This window comes from Takifugu rubripes, chromosome 4, assembly GCF_901000725.2.
Source record: "Takifugu rubripes chromosome 4, fTakRub1.2, whole genome shotgun sequence".
Taxonomy (NCBI): domain Eukaryota; kingdom Metazoa; phylum Chordata; class Actinopteri; order Tetraodontiformes; family Tetraodontidae; genus Takifugu; species Takifugu rubripes.
The window spans coordinates 1372111-1385800 of NC_042288.1; the positions used below are offsets into that span (position 1 = coordinate 1372111).

Below are 13690 nucleotides of genomic sequence, written 5' to 3' on the forward strand. Positions count from 1 at the left end.
GGTGAGAAGAAAAATGAATGTGGGTTTTAACTTTTAACCAACACTTTGAATAAAGCATTTATGGAAGTATATTTCTTTCTTTTTTTTAAAAAAAAGATGGTTTTTAGCTTACACTTAAGGTGGGAATGGCTGGTATTGTTCCAACATCCAGCAGGAACTGACAAAAAAAAAACTTATTTTTGCTGTTTTGATGGATTTTTGGACCCATTTAGCAACAAGGGATCTTTTTATAGCAACAGTGCACGTGACCTGTCTCACTATGCAGAAGCTCTAGTTTCAGTGTAGCTGGAAGAAGGATGCACGGGACATCATGGATGTCTCCCCATCATCCCCAGTAGATGCACCCAAACAGGGTGCCTGGATTCACATACAATTATATCTCATAGAAATTGAATTATTTGTATTTTGCCTTTCAAGTGGATGCTAAATGAAGTGGATCGATCATTTGACTCTGTGGCGTAATGTATGATGGAAGTGTGATGCTAATTAGTCATTAATGGTCAAGCTGTTGATCAAAAGCATTCTTGGTACGTATGGAATGGGCATCAACTGGTTTTGGGGGACACATCCATGTGGATGGACTTGGAATTGAAGCAGTTTGAGGCTCAAATGTAATATTTATAAAGTATATACAGGTTGCCTGCACATTTCCAAGCACATTTCTAAGATGCTATTTCCAGGTATAGTTATAATTGAATAAAAAGAACAATGAAATATGACCTAAACATAGAAGATCCGTCTTTCAGATTGAAATTTCCTTGACATCTTTAATGTGGTGTATTTTAATAAAGACCCAGGTGCTCTTTTGATATAAGCTACTGTTACTTAGCTTCAACCATCTGTCATTTGTTTCACTTATGAATGTCCAGATCAGTATTTATACGACAAACATTGGCTCGGCCTGGGAATAGAGGCAATACTGCTGGTGAGAGGACTGGACGTAATTAAGATGCCTTGGACACCTTAATTTAGCAGATGTCTCCAGCCTGCAATGCTGCCAGAGAGGAGCAACATCTGGGAAGTCTATTTGATATTCTGCACTGGGGTTCAACCCCAGCTAAACAGAAGAAAATATGCATCATCAAAACGACCTCAAAACAGAAGCAATTTCAAAGTAAAAGAGTGGGACTTCAATAGAGGCGCAGAAAGGAAAACCCATGAGGCCAGAAATAATACGCAAAACTCTTTCAATTACTGTCAGATTGATAATAAAATAGCATGTCTGCATCATTAAAAACCTGGCACAAGTGCATTGTTGTTCTCCTCCGTCGCTCTTGTTATCTAATCATGGGCAGGCCCGAACGTCTGGGGCTCTGGTGGTTATCGAAGGAGCAGAGTGATATTTGTCAATGAAGCACCAATTAAACACAAGTATTGCTCACTTTGCACTCATCACGTCCTCGTACATCCAGGCAGCATTCGGTCAATTACAGCGGCACAGCGCAGAGTTATCGGCGTCCTCCCTCGTGCACTGAACCGGATCGTTCCCGCGAGCTCTGCAGCGTGTCTGACAGTAGATGAAACTCGCGTTGTTGCATCGTCTCTCATCAGTATCATCATCACCTGGTCGCTCATCATCAAACCGCTTGATTCGCTTCTTGCTTCTCAACATTGTTATTTATTTCTGGACGGTTATTGAGCTGACCCGACCGGGTCCACCGGCAGTCCAGACTGTGACTGTGTTGGATCCAATGAGCTGCACGTTAAGTGTGGATCCTCTTCTGGGCTCCTCGCATCGAGAGTGTCGCAGACCAAATGGAAATTTACATGTGAAATGAGGTCGTTTCCGCCCACAAACAGGAGGAGCTGGTTCGACCACAGAACCTTCAGGCAGTGATCCTCCGGTGCCGTCACACAATGTCCATTTGAGTCCGTCAGTCAAGCATCAAAAGGTGTGAAAATGATGCAAACTCCAGCATTTATGGTCCGTGTGTGTGTGTGTGTTTGCGGAGGTCTGATCATCCCATTCCCATCTCCTCTTTTCTTCTTCTTCAGGTCCGTTTCGTGATGTCACGCCTGTCCCTCAGCCTGTTTTAACCAGAACTACGTTTCCATCTCTGTCAAAGGTTAAGGATTTCCGTCCTTTTAGTCATTTTGTGCTTTTTAAAGACATGTAACGTACTTTTTTCTCCTCATATACCTCCACTAGGTTGCTATTTTTAGTCAGTTCTCATGGCTCTTGCTCTGTAGGGAGCGCCTGACAGGTCCTCAATTTCAGCACAATGAAGAGGAAAGCAGAGGCAACAACGTCTCTTCAACCTTTAATAAATGATTTTCAGTCCAAGCTGGAGATGAGGTTGGCCTCAAGGTCACTGAAAACTGTCAGGAGGCTTTTAAGACAGCACAAACAAACAGTTCTTTCATTTTCCTCCGACAGCAATGTACCATCAGACATTCAGAACGTCCAGTGAAATTAAATAAAATGGTAGCACCGACTGATGTATTTCGGTCTGCAAATATTGGACCGACTCGGCTCATAACAGAGCCGCACAACAAGCCAGGAACCAACCGATTAATCATGAAAGAAAGAAGGGAAGTTGCTGTTAAAATGGAAAATCTGGGAGCCATTGTACCCATAGAAACATGGACAGTCATGTCCTCAGTGCTGAAGGAGAGGAGAGGATTTAAAAAAGGCTGCATCATTGATCAACTGCTAATTAAAGTTTAGCAGTTAGATAATGAGAAGCAGATAAAGAGAGGACAATAGACAATGTTCCACCGTTTAAAGCACCTACCAGCAGCAGCAGAGCTGGACGGCGTTGAGACCAGAAACCATCTCTTAAACTTACAGCTTGTTGGAAACAACAATACAAATAATCTAAATTCACGATCGCATGTGGCAAAGAAATAAAATAACACATCCATCCTGTCTGGTCATTGAAGAGCCCTCAGGGTTTTTTTTTTACACATTGTAAAGAAAGTGAGGGAAAACCCCAGGATGTAAATTATTGAAAGTAAATAAAAGGCCAATTCCACGTGCGTGTCGCGCAGCACTCGCAGTTTGCTCACGTTAGAAGCTGAAAGGCGGCTTCACTCAGTGTTCGCAGCCTTCCCTCCCCAGGCTTTATGAATTCATGATAGAGGAGGATCATCAGAGATAAGGAGGGGTGGTTTTCTTTAAGTCTCAGCACTGGGAAGCAGTCCCATTCTGCCTTCAGACGAGGACGGCTGGTGTCAACACTGCAGCAAAGAGCCCGACGAGACAACCCAACTGATCAAAAGCCTCCCAAACAAAGCGCTCGTTCTGGAGGCTCATTGTTCGCTCCAGCTCGGTAAATTTACAGGAGGATTAAAATTTCAGCGGACTGCAGCCACAACAGAGAGTCCAACCTTTGGTGTGATGCTCGCAGGTACTAACTGAAAGATCCCGAAGAGCCACACAGACAAAAGGAGAGCAGCGACAAATACGGAATTAATGATAGAAGTGTGAACCACAATGTATTGTTCTTTCATGATTGCTGATGCTTTTGCACTCCTGGAACTCCTGATTTGACTTGTCTGACATGTCCAAATGTGTCTTAAGAGCCTCTTCTTGAATATATTTGACTAAATCCAATCAATAGATGCAGCTAAATGCAAAAACAACGCCTCAATGAGGGAGAGTCATTCACAAAACCGATGTGGATTTAAGTGTTTATCCTGATAATCAGACAGCAGTGGCCAGCGAGAGGAGCCATAACCAAGTGGATGCAGAGGAAACCATCTCTGGCTGAACAAGATAGTGAAACAAAGCTGCAGGAGACATTAAACACAGCAGGCTCTGCAGTATCGCATTCAATAATTCACATCCAGGCATGAATGCAAGAAACTTTCAGCGTATGAATTCATTAATAATTACTATGGACAAGTACGTTACCGTGGGGTTTTACTCTGATCCAGTAGTCTTATGAGGGTTTGATAAGTTGGGGTTCATTAATCCGCCCCAAACTTCTACCTTTCTTTGTCCACATCTGCCTAAAAATAAAACTTTTTTGTTTATACGTTGCTATTCTTAAAGCACAGCTCAGTTTTAAATGGGTAATTGTAATTCCTTAGAGATCTGCATGACGATCAAGAAGCTTCACGGCCCTCTGAAAGTTTTCAAGCTCTACTTCCTGCCCTATATCATGTTATACCCCCCCACACATGCATCATTGTGATAATCATTCAGTTACAGTCGAATTCTTGCAAGTTATGTTGGGATGGCTGGAGTGTCATACGTGCACGGCTTACACTCAGTGTGTAAGTGGGATTCGACCCCAGAATGCGGCTCGGTTGATAGGGAAGATAAAGGCTCCATCTGTGTTGAGAGCTTGCTGTGGACCAGGCTAGCAGCTACAGTACCGTCCCTCAGGAGAGGAGGTGTGCTCCTCTTTAATCAATCTTCACTTACCGAGTTAAGCAGCTTAGGGGCCAAAGTGAGACCTCTTCTAGTATTAATTAAAATGAATAGACGAGGCCTTATCGGGGTAATAGAGGCTTATCTCCGGCTGCAGCTTTGTGGACATGAAATGTGAAATGAAGGAGGGAGAAGGCAGAAAATCGCCCACTTGAGTTATTCAAGTGAAACAAGGGAGACTTCCAAATCATAATAACACTGTTTATTTTTTTAAGTGGACTGTGTTCTGCAGTTCAGGCCCTCCTGAGCTTGAGCCCGGCCAAATCCCAACTAATGTGTGTTGTCATATTCATTTAACCTCAGACCCCCCCTCCCAACCAAACTGGGGGAGTTTAACAACTGAATGTGCAACATTCAGCACATTCCTAATGCTTTTTTCAACTGACATACTGCAACTTCTTGTGTGAAGTTGTGATGCGGCGTTCTAACTTACACAATGCAGGATGCATGTGTGTGTGTGTGTGTGTGTGGGGGGGGGGGGTAATAACATGTTATAGGGCCAGCAATTTCAGTAGGGTGCACAGACCATCCTCTCCTAACACCTTCCTCTAGCTGCTCCTGGAGGACATGGCCTTGAAATACAAGAAGAAAAAAACCCAAATGTGTTTCCTGGATGGTTGGTTTGATGTGATCCTGTTAAAACACTGTCGAAGGTGTTTTCATTCTGCTTAAAAATCCCATGAATCCCACGCGTGAATGACAATCTTAACTGTCGAGGTCTGTTCGTGCTGGTCATACTCTCTTGGACATTTTTTCTCGTCAGGTTTATTCAGTGAGACTCCGAACACGCGAATCAAACGTGTGGATGGGAGCACAGATCCATCAATACTCCTGGTATTTCAGAGGAATGGTCAAGATCTCCAGATCTGCTAATAGATTAACATACCCATAGTTATGCAGTCATATCCCTTTATTCAGTAGCATGCTAATTAGCCTTATGGGCGCTAGGCAACAGGGAAATAAACAATTGGGTTCGCCATGTCATGTAGATGAGGTCATCCTTCACCAAAGAAACGTTAAAGTCCTGCAGAAGTTCAGGTGGTGGCGAGAGGGACTAAATGTCTTTTCTTCATTCTTGTTGTTGCTTTGGCAGAGCAACAGTGGAAACTGTCCAAGAAGTAATTAGATCCAAATTGGTGAAGTTTTAATCAGGTTCAGAGTGAGAACTGTTGTTGCTGAGACTAAATGTGTCTGACAGTGGAATCATGACTCACTGCTGTGAGGATGAAGATGCCTGAGAAATCCAGCAGAGGAAGGAAATTGTCCCAGATAGGGGACCAACAATTAAAGGTAATGAACATTAAATTCTGCTTTCTGCTTCCCTGTAGAAAGTGATAAATGATAGCTTGGATGAAGCAAAGCAGAGCAATGACTGAAGGGAGGGAGAAGAGAAAACCACTCAAAAGTTAAAGACTTGGGTGGAAAAAGACCCTCTCCGGTAATCCCATTACTCTGCTCGAAATTATTTTTACATCTCCTGTTTGTGACAACAACTATAAAACACTATACGTTCCCTTGGAACTGAGTGACCAGCTGCGGGATAAGCTTACCCCAGTGACCTGACCACCCTCATTTCTCTTGCCATTATGATAGAAAACCGAATGAGAGAGGAGCACCAGGAGCGCATAGCCAACAACTCCGGCTGTTCTGCCTCCTTTCTTTCTGCACTCCGACACCTCACCATCCTCTGTGTTGGGGGAGCCGATATAGTTGGGTTGTGCCAAATTAACTCCTGATGAATGCCTCCACATTATTCCAGCAAGGGAGTGCTTGTACCGCGGTAATTTCCGAAATTTTTCTCCATTTTCTTCAGATTCCATACTGGAGGCAGCGCCACCCTTGGATCAACTGCTGTTATCAGCAATGTTGTGTATTATAAATGTGGTTCTCCCTTGTCAAGCTCTGCTCATCTCACGTGCCCAAGACAATTTACTGGAGGGAGGACTCCCTGTGCAGAGTGGCTGTTTGCTGGAGACTCTTCCGATACCCCTCACAGCCACCGCTCTGGATGGGAGGTTCATCACCCGTGTGACCCACAGAACAGCTAAAGTAACGCTCGTCATCTCCAGGTTTTTCTTTGTGGAAAGGACAAAACACTCCGATCCAGCATAGGCTACTCTTCTTTGCTGATCCTGGGTCAGCCTGTTCCCACCAGGGAGTTTATTGAGGAAATAATAAACTACCTCTGATGTTGAGGTAGACATGGTGCTGTCTCAGTACACCAGCCTGGTGATTAGGCTCCATGTGCCTTTTTCTTCTGTAGGTGAACTCCTCTTGCTGCCGGTTAAGCTGCCATGGAAGAAGTGGCAGATGCTGCTGGAGAGGGGCAGATCAACCCTTCATCATGTAGACTGACCAAAAAACTTCACTTATACAATTTGCCAAGAGCAGGCGCCTTTATTCTTCAAGGTCCACATCAGCTACCATCCTGCTTCCTGTAAACATAAGTCTAAAGATCTCTCTAAAGATCCCAGTTTGTAGCTGACCAGTTCCACTGCCTTGGGGGTGAGTCTGTCCCAAGAGAGAGTGGTGAGTATGCTCACTTGGGAGGTGGGGAGAACCGTGAGAGCCCAGCAACAGCACCCAGATCCAGGTACAGGACCAGAAAACTATTTATTGGGTCCTCAAGGCCCAACAGCAGACTCTAGCTGGTCTACTGCAAGGTTTGCCCATCCCAGGGTTATCCTTGTCCCATAGGGTGCTTTGGACTTTGTTAAAGGCCCTCTGTTGTCCAGAGGAAACACAGTTATTATGGCAGTTGTGAACCGTTTTTTTAAGGACACTCACTTTTTGGCCTTGCCCAAACTCCCCACCGGTCTAGACTGCTATCCACCTGGTAGACCAAATCTTTAACATAAATGGTATTCACTACAAATTTAGTGTCTAACAGGGGTTTCCAGTTCATTTCCTAGGTTTGGAAGGTTTTGCTAAGGCCTTGGGGGTCTCAGTCAGCTTGTCCTCTGGTTATCACCCACAATCCAATGGTCAAGCAGAGAGGGTGAATCAGGTTCTGGAGTCACGCTCCCGTTCACTTTGCTGAGCCTGCTTCTTGTCCCATCTTGTCTGTAAATTGAGGACCTACTGCTGACAGTCAGGGTGAGTATTCCTGTTGGAACAGGTTTTGAGGTGGGATGTATCAATATTATGATGGTGGGAAGGAGTTCCAGAGACGGTGGGGGGCATAGCGACTGGGCTCTGGTCCCCGTGGTGTTTGTGAGTGCCAGAGGGATAGTGAGGCTGATGGAAGATGATGAGCTGAGAGATTAATCTAGAACACTGTTGTTGTGACTCAGGTGTTGGCTCATTTACTCCTGTGTGCATCGCGGGTGTTTTTATTTGAAAGACAGAAAACAAGTAGGAGTCCTTTAATCTGTTGAGCGACAATCATTGAAGACAATAAACTGGAAGGTGACAGGAATTAGATCCATTTCCTCAGCTGACAAGTGACGTTAAGCTCTTAATCAGCCTGTAACAGACTTCAGAATGAAGATATTTATCTACACTGTGCAGGATTATATGAAGGACTACAGGGGAAATCAAGCTCGCGTGAGTGTTCAAGCATGTAAATGAGATGCTAAATGGGAGGACATGTGTGGTTCAGATCATAACGTTCATTTTAGAATCAAAGGCTTCAGACGATGGAGATCTCGGCTCGACTGGTGGAAATGCTTTGATTCTTGCAAGGTTCAGTGAAAGACAGCGTGTCCCTGGTTGGAGGAAAGTAAAAATCCTTCCGAAAAGTGTCAGAATTACATTTAATTGATCATACACATGTGGTGCGAACAGACAGTCAAAGTGTGTTTCGATTGTAGCTTCAAATAAAAACACTCACAAGCCGCAAACCAGCATCGTCACGGCCAACTGCCTCAGATGACACCGTATTGATAAAGAGGGTTTTGTAGATGAATTTATTTGATCATGTTACAAGCTGTGATCTTCTTTCTGTCGTCTTGAGCTTTTTGCTTTGTTCTCCGAAAAATGAGGCGGGTGCCGCGATGCTGCCAGGGTTTTCACTAAGGTCCTCGAGAACTGAAACTTTTGGAGTTTTGAGTGGCACTCGAGCATCTGCTGGTGTCTCACCACGATGAGCGTCTGGTCCCCGGATAAATCCACACCAGTCTTTCCGCAGACAACCTTGGGAGCCTTCGCTGCTCGATAAATACGAGCATTCCGTGAGCCTTTATGGGCAGGGGGAGGTCCGGGCGGTCCCAACATTTCCAAGGTCGGATCAACACAGACCAAGGTCAAGGTGACTGTGGCACATTCGTATTTCTTCGGCTGAGGATGAGCTGTCAAACATTGTATCAGGGAAGCCATCAGGACCCTTAAGCTGAGAGTCTTGACGGGATAATGAGCAACTCTAAATCAACCTCAGCAGGGTCTTCATGTGCACAGCGTCCCCCAGCTCCCTCTCGTCTAAGACACCCTGATGAATCATCTAGTGTGTTCTATTTTGTTTATTTCCTAGCATAGTTAGACCGTCGCTACGACATTAACCTTGACATTGACCATTAGGCTGATCGGTCCCATTCGTTACACATTCATTTCACATTTATTAGCACTAGCATCAGCCACAGAAGAGTCTGACATCATTTTCGCTGATAACCTCTGAACTCACCCAGGATCGGGATCCGCTGTAATCGTTGATTGGTCAGATTCCCGCTAAGCTAAGTCTATCCTCTCCTCTCGCTTGTGATGAAATATCCCGAAGCTCAAAGAGACTTTTTCCTCATTTTCACGTTATGGCTGTCGATCTATTGATCAGGTTGTGCTGACCAAGCGCAGCCCCGGAGTGCTGAAGGGTGGGAGGCACGTCCGGCGTATAGCGAGTACAAACATGCCCCTGCAGCAGGCACGGGGCCCAGAACATCTGCCACTTGTGAGATGTGAAAAGGAGATTCTGGGGACTTCACAGGTACAAAATATACACCAAACAGCAATCGCCCTCTCAGAGATTATACCACCGGCCTGACTGCATCAGTCGGTGCCAATGGATTTGCAACACTTCCGGACGCAAAGGGAGTTACCGCACGCTTAGAAGAAGCCCTCCATCTTGTACATGTTCAAAGCAAAGTAGAATCCATCATGATTATGCTTCCTGACCGTGAGGCTAGCATTGCCCCAGCAGCTGTGAGCCGCTCCTAGCGCCGTGTGTCAGCAGTCTTACCTGCTAATGAGAAGGATGGTGAACAAGGTCCCCCCAGATACAGAGAAAGCCATGGCTGCTAATCGAGTGGAGTTGCCAAGTGGAGTTTATCTGGAATAAAAGCACAAACGGGAGAAGATGATGTAATTCAAACTGAGAGCGGCGTCAGGTGATTCAGAATGCTGCGATATGGATGTTGTTTCCTTTAGCGCCGAGTGTTTTGTTGCATGTCGGTACAAGACACCCACACGGGCCGATGTCGTGACTCCTGCAGCTCCTTCAGATTCAATCTGCTGGCACACATCACAGCGGAGCTTTGCCATCTTTCCTAGGTTTACCGTCCCAGGTTTGGCCTCAGATCATCACCCAGGTAACAGTGATTTCTTTGCAGTGCTTTATTCCTCTCATACTCCCGCACGGGCACTGAAATGAAGGGTTATATTGCTGAAGTTTATTTCTAAATCACACAACAGCTGCAGAGCTGAGGCCCCTGAGTGACTCGTCCCTTAGCAACTCTGTCACTTTTTGATACTGATCATCCCAACCCCAACAACAGCACCATTTGGGCCAAAGAAGTATGGCATATGGCAGTTTTCCTTGAGAAGAAGTGCTCCTGCTCCATCCAACACCCTGCACTCCGTCTCCCTTGAGCATCTTCCAAGATTAAAAGGTGACAGAAATCGTTTGGAGACCACGGAAACTTCAACACCGAGGCCTGACTGATACCAGCCAGGCAGACAGAAGGTACAATATCCTGTCACAAATGGATCCTTTCCCTCTGGTGGTGACACATGAGCTCATCCCAGACATAAGAGGAAGACCCCTCAGTGGAAATAGTCCCCTCAGCTGCACAATACCTGTTCCCACCAGCTATACTGACTCTACGTATACATGCAGCTGCTTTCCTCACAATTCCAACACAGTCACGTGTGGCCAGCGGGTTTAGAGGCGTACACCGCTGCTGCTAGGGTTCACGATGGATCAGACCAACAAATCACCGATTTGGGCCACTTCCCGCTTCTGTAATTGCTGCAATAGATCACATGAGTGTACCTGGTGACTTCCTGATTACAAGTGCAGGGATCTTTGTTACTCACGGCTGATGAGCTCAATCCATGGTATTGATTTTGTAGGAAGAACAATCACCTCAAGCGAAAGGAATCCAGCAAAATCCTTTCTATGATATGTAACAACTGGAAACCAAGCAGTTTAGCCAAGCAGCTTATTTCCCCTCAGATTGTGAGCAACACCTGTACAATAGTGTGTATAGTGTATATAACTAGGCAGTAGTAATCCATGGTTACATAACATTTTAGCTCGAAGGTCAAATTCCCTCCAGAATCATCACCAATATTGAATCAGTTCTTCCATGTGCCCATTATGAATATTTCCTAATGCTTTCTTTAAAATCTGTTCATTTTGAGTCATTTTGCTAAAAACAAATGGCGGCAGTCTCATAACCTCCTGTAATACTAAACAATCAAATAGAGTAGAAAGGCTTTTTCAAAGATGCTAATGTTGAATATTGTGATTTTTTTTATATAAAAAAATACTTCTATATACATTAGATGCTACCAAAACTAAAGACCTCACCAGCTGAACAAGTGCTAAAGCATCTCTTGCATTTTCTTAATAGGCTGTTTAGCTCTTAATTTGTGAAGCGGTTCGACTTATTTCCTTAATATACATGTGAGAATGGACCAACTTAGCCTTTATTGCACCTCCTTGAAGCAGCTGTGGTGAGTATAGGAGGACCGCTCCAGCCTTAACGTTCAGGACCCATTTTAGGCTCACACCTGCCGCGTTCTGCAAGCGTACATTAGCAAAGGAAAATGGTCAAGTAGCAGTTTCCCCTGGGTGCACACATCAGCTCAGCCTTTCAGTCAGAAAAGACTGAGCTAATGACTCGGTTTGTGGCACTTGAGGAGGATTTAAATCCCAGTGAAGAGAGTTAGCGGCGAGGAACGCCTCACACGTTCAGCTGCAGCTGGAGCCAGCAGGGACACGACCTCAAATCCCCGAAGGATCAGCGTAAGTTTGTTAAGGGAAGGAACAAACTGAAACTGACACTCTGAGGCAGGCTGAGTGGCACCAGAGGAACGGAGAGGAGAAGGCCCCAAAGCTCGATGCATTCGCTGCCAAATCCGCTCTGCTTCACAAAGAGACTCCTGGGACGCAAATGAAACAGACAACTCAGCTGGTTTCAGCCAATTGTCAACCCAACAAATCAGGTATTAATGTATCAGTGTCACAGTGCCTCCACACTCACCGTCATCAGTGCAGTGGTTGGTTAGTGGAAAGGCCTTATTTCTTGTATTACGCTGATATTCTGTTTCGCACAATCAAAGCAGGGCCCGTCCCAGCGCTCCAGTCCACATAAGACACGACAGTCATGTAAATCTGTCCAAAATGCTCATGGATACAAAGAACATTTTCGTACTTTTGTCATGATATAACACAATTTTAGCATTTAGCATATTTCAATACCGTCCAGGATTAAGCCAAGGCACAGAGAAGATGCATCGGTGCAAGCTGGTCTGTCTGTTTTCCATTGTTTCTCACAAATTACATCAATTATATGCTCACAATAGCCAAGCCGTTCTAACCCTCTGGTCACATGACTACATAGGAGGACAGGACAGACACTCCGGAAATACAATGATGCTGGAAACATTTTTTAGCTACCAAATCCTTCGTACATAATTAGCAGCGAGGAACTCAAGGCTGAAGAAAAACAAAATAAATCTTGTGCCTGGAAGATCTTGAGAACCCACCAATATTGTTGTGAAATGTGCTGCAGCGACTGACAGCATCTCCGTTTCTCTTCCCAAACAAGTGAGATGATTATCGATATCCTTAAAAACCAGAGAAGGCTGGACTATCAGTTTATACCAAGACAGCTTTACAAGAGATCAAAGCCAAGAAGAAGAAATAATGCCGCCGTAATTTACAGGAGTCTGTGTGAGCCTGTCATCCAGTTTTGTTCATTCTTAAGCTCCTTTCAGAGGCTCAAACAAAGCAAATTGGAGCGAGCGTGTGCCAGCAAATGTCCTCAGAGAGCGGCGTGGATGTTGGCAGGAGGCTCAGTCGGCTGATGAAGTTTCAAAGAAGAAAAAGCTCAGCCCGGAGGTCAGAACTAGAGGACACAAACTCCACTTTGTCCTCCGCTTTTGCAGGAGTAGCAGTAAAACAACAGAAAAGTTGAGCGATGGAAGAAAAGAGCACCGCCAAAATGACCAATAAATGAGGAGAAACTATGATAGGAGCAACCATAAAATCATCAAAACGGACAATTATCCGATGAAATTAAGCTAATCTACAAAGAGGATGTAAAGAAAATGAAAACACATCTGTAACCGCGACGGTCCCGTCACAACAGATGGAGAACGGCCCGAACTAACGAGCGTGCGCGCGAGACTGAAACTAATAAAGAGACGAAATGTGGCGAGGCATTCAAATCCATCAAAATCCATCCCAGAGATGGAAAAATAGAAGTGGTGCAGGAGAACACGTGCACTGCATCCCTGCATCAACCTGTGCGTAGGGATGCCAGGAGGATTCATTCACCTATACTTGGAGTTTGGTTGTTATGGTAACCAGCAGCACCTTTCCTGTTTATCCTGCTGAATTAAAACGTGGTCAGTTGAAGCGTCCACCACACAGGACCCGGAACGCCATCCCGGCTGGATGGTGTCAGGCCAGAGACATCCGCAGTCCTCCTGTGGTGTGTCCGGGCTGCCCGGGCCATCCTGGAGAGCAGTGTTCAACATGGGCGGGTGGATAAAAGGGACGCCTGTCTTTCAACTCTCGCTCTGACTGCCGGCAATTTGATTTTACGCTGACTTGAAAAGGGCAAAGACTCGAGAAGAAGCCCTGTCAAGCAGAACTGAGTCACTTCATTTAATTCTCCTGCTCTTTCCCTTATTCTTGGAACACTGGCTGAGTCACGTCGACGCAGCGCTGACCTTTGTGCTCTCAAAGCCACCACTCCATACCATAATGTCCCCGCTTCGCCCTCCTGTTCTCATTTATGTTCTTGATGTTTTTGAGTTTAATTCCATCCATGAAACACTTGAGCTAAACGGTTTCCCTGCGTGACCAAATGCAGCTCAAATGTGACCAGACATCAAAGGAAATTGAGAACAACTGATATCTTCCTTTTCCTA

The 13690-nt window shown here is 45.2% G+C and overlaps 1 protein-coding gene across 3 annotated transcripts in view; it reads right to left on the minus strand.

The window, feature by feature from the left end:
- Positions 1-13690, minus strand: part of LOC101064234 (gamma-aminobutyric acid receptor subunit pi) — a 42986-nt gene that overhangs the window by 24545 nt on the left and 4751 nt on the right. For all 3 annotated transcript variants that reach the window (XM_029835679.1, XM_029835678.1, XM_029835677.1), the window contains exon 2: positions 9546-9635. In XM_029835679.1, coding sequence (XP_029691539.1) covers positions 9546-9598 — 53 coding nt within the window. In that variant the 5' untranslated portion in view covers positions 9599-9635. The remainder of the gene's footprint in view (positions 1-9545; positions 9636-13690) is intronic.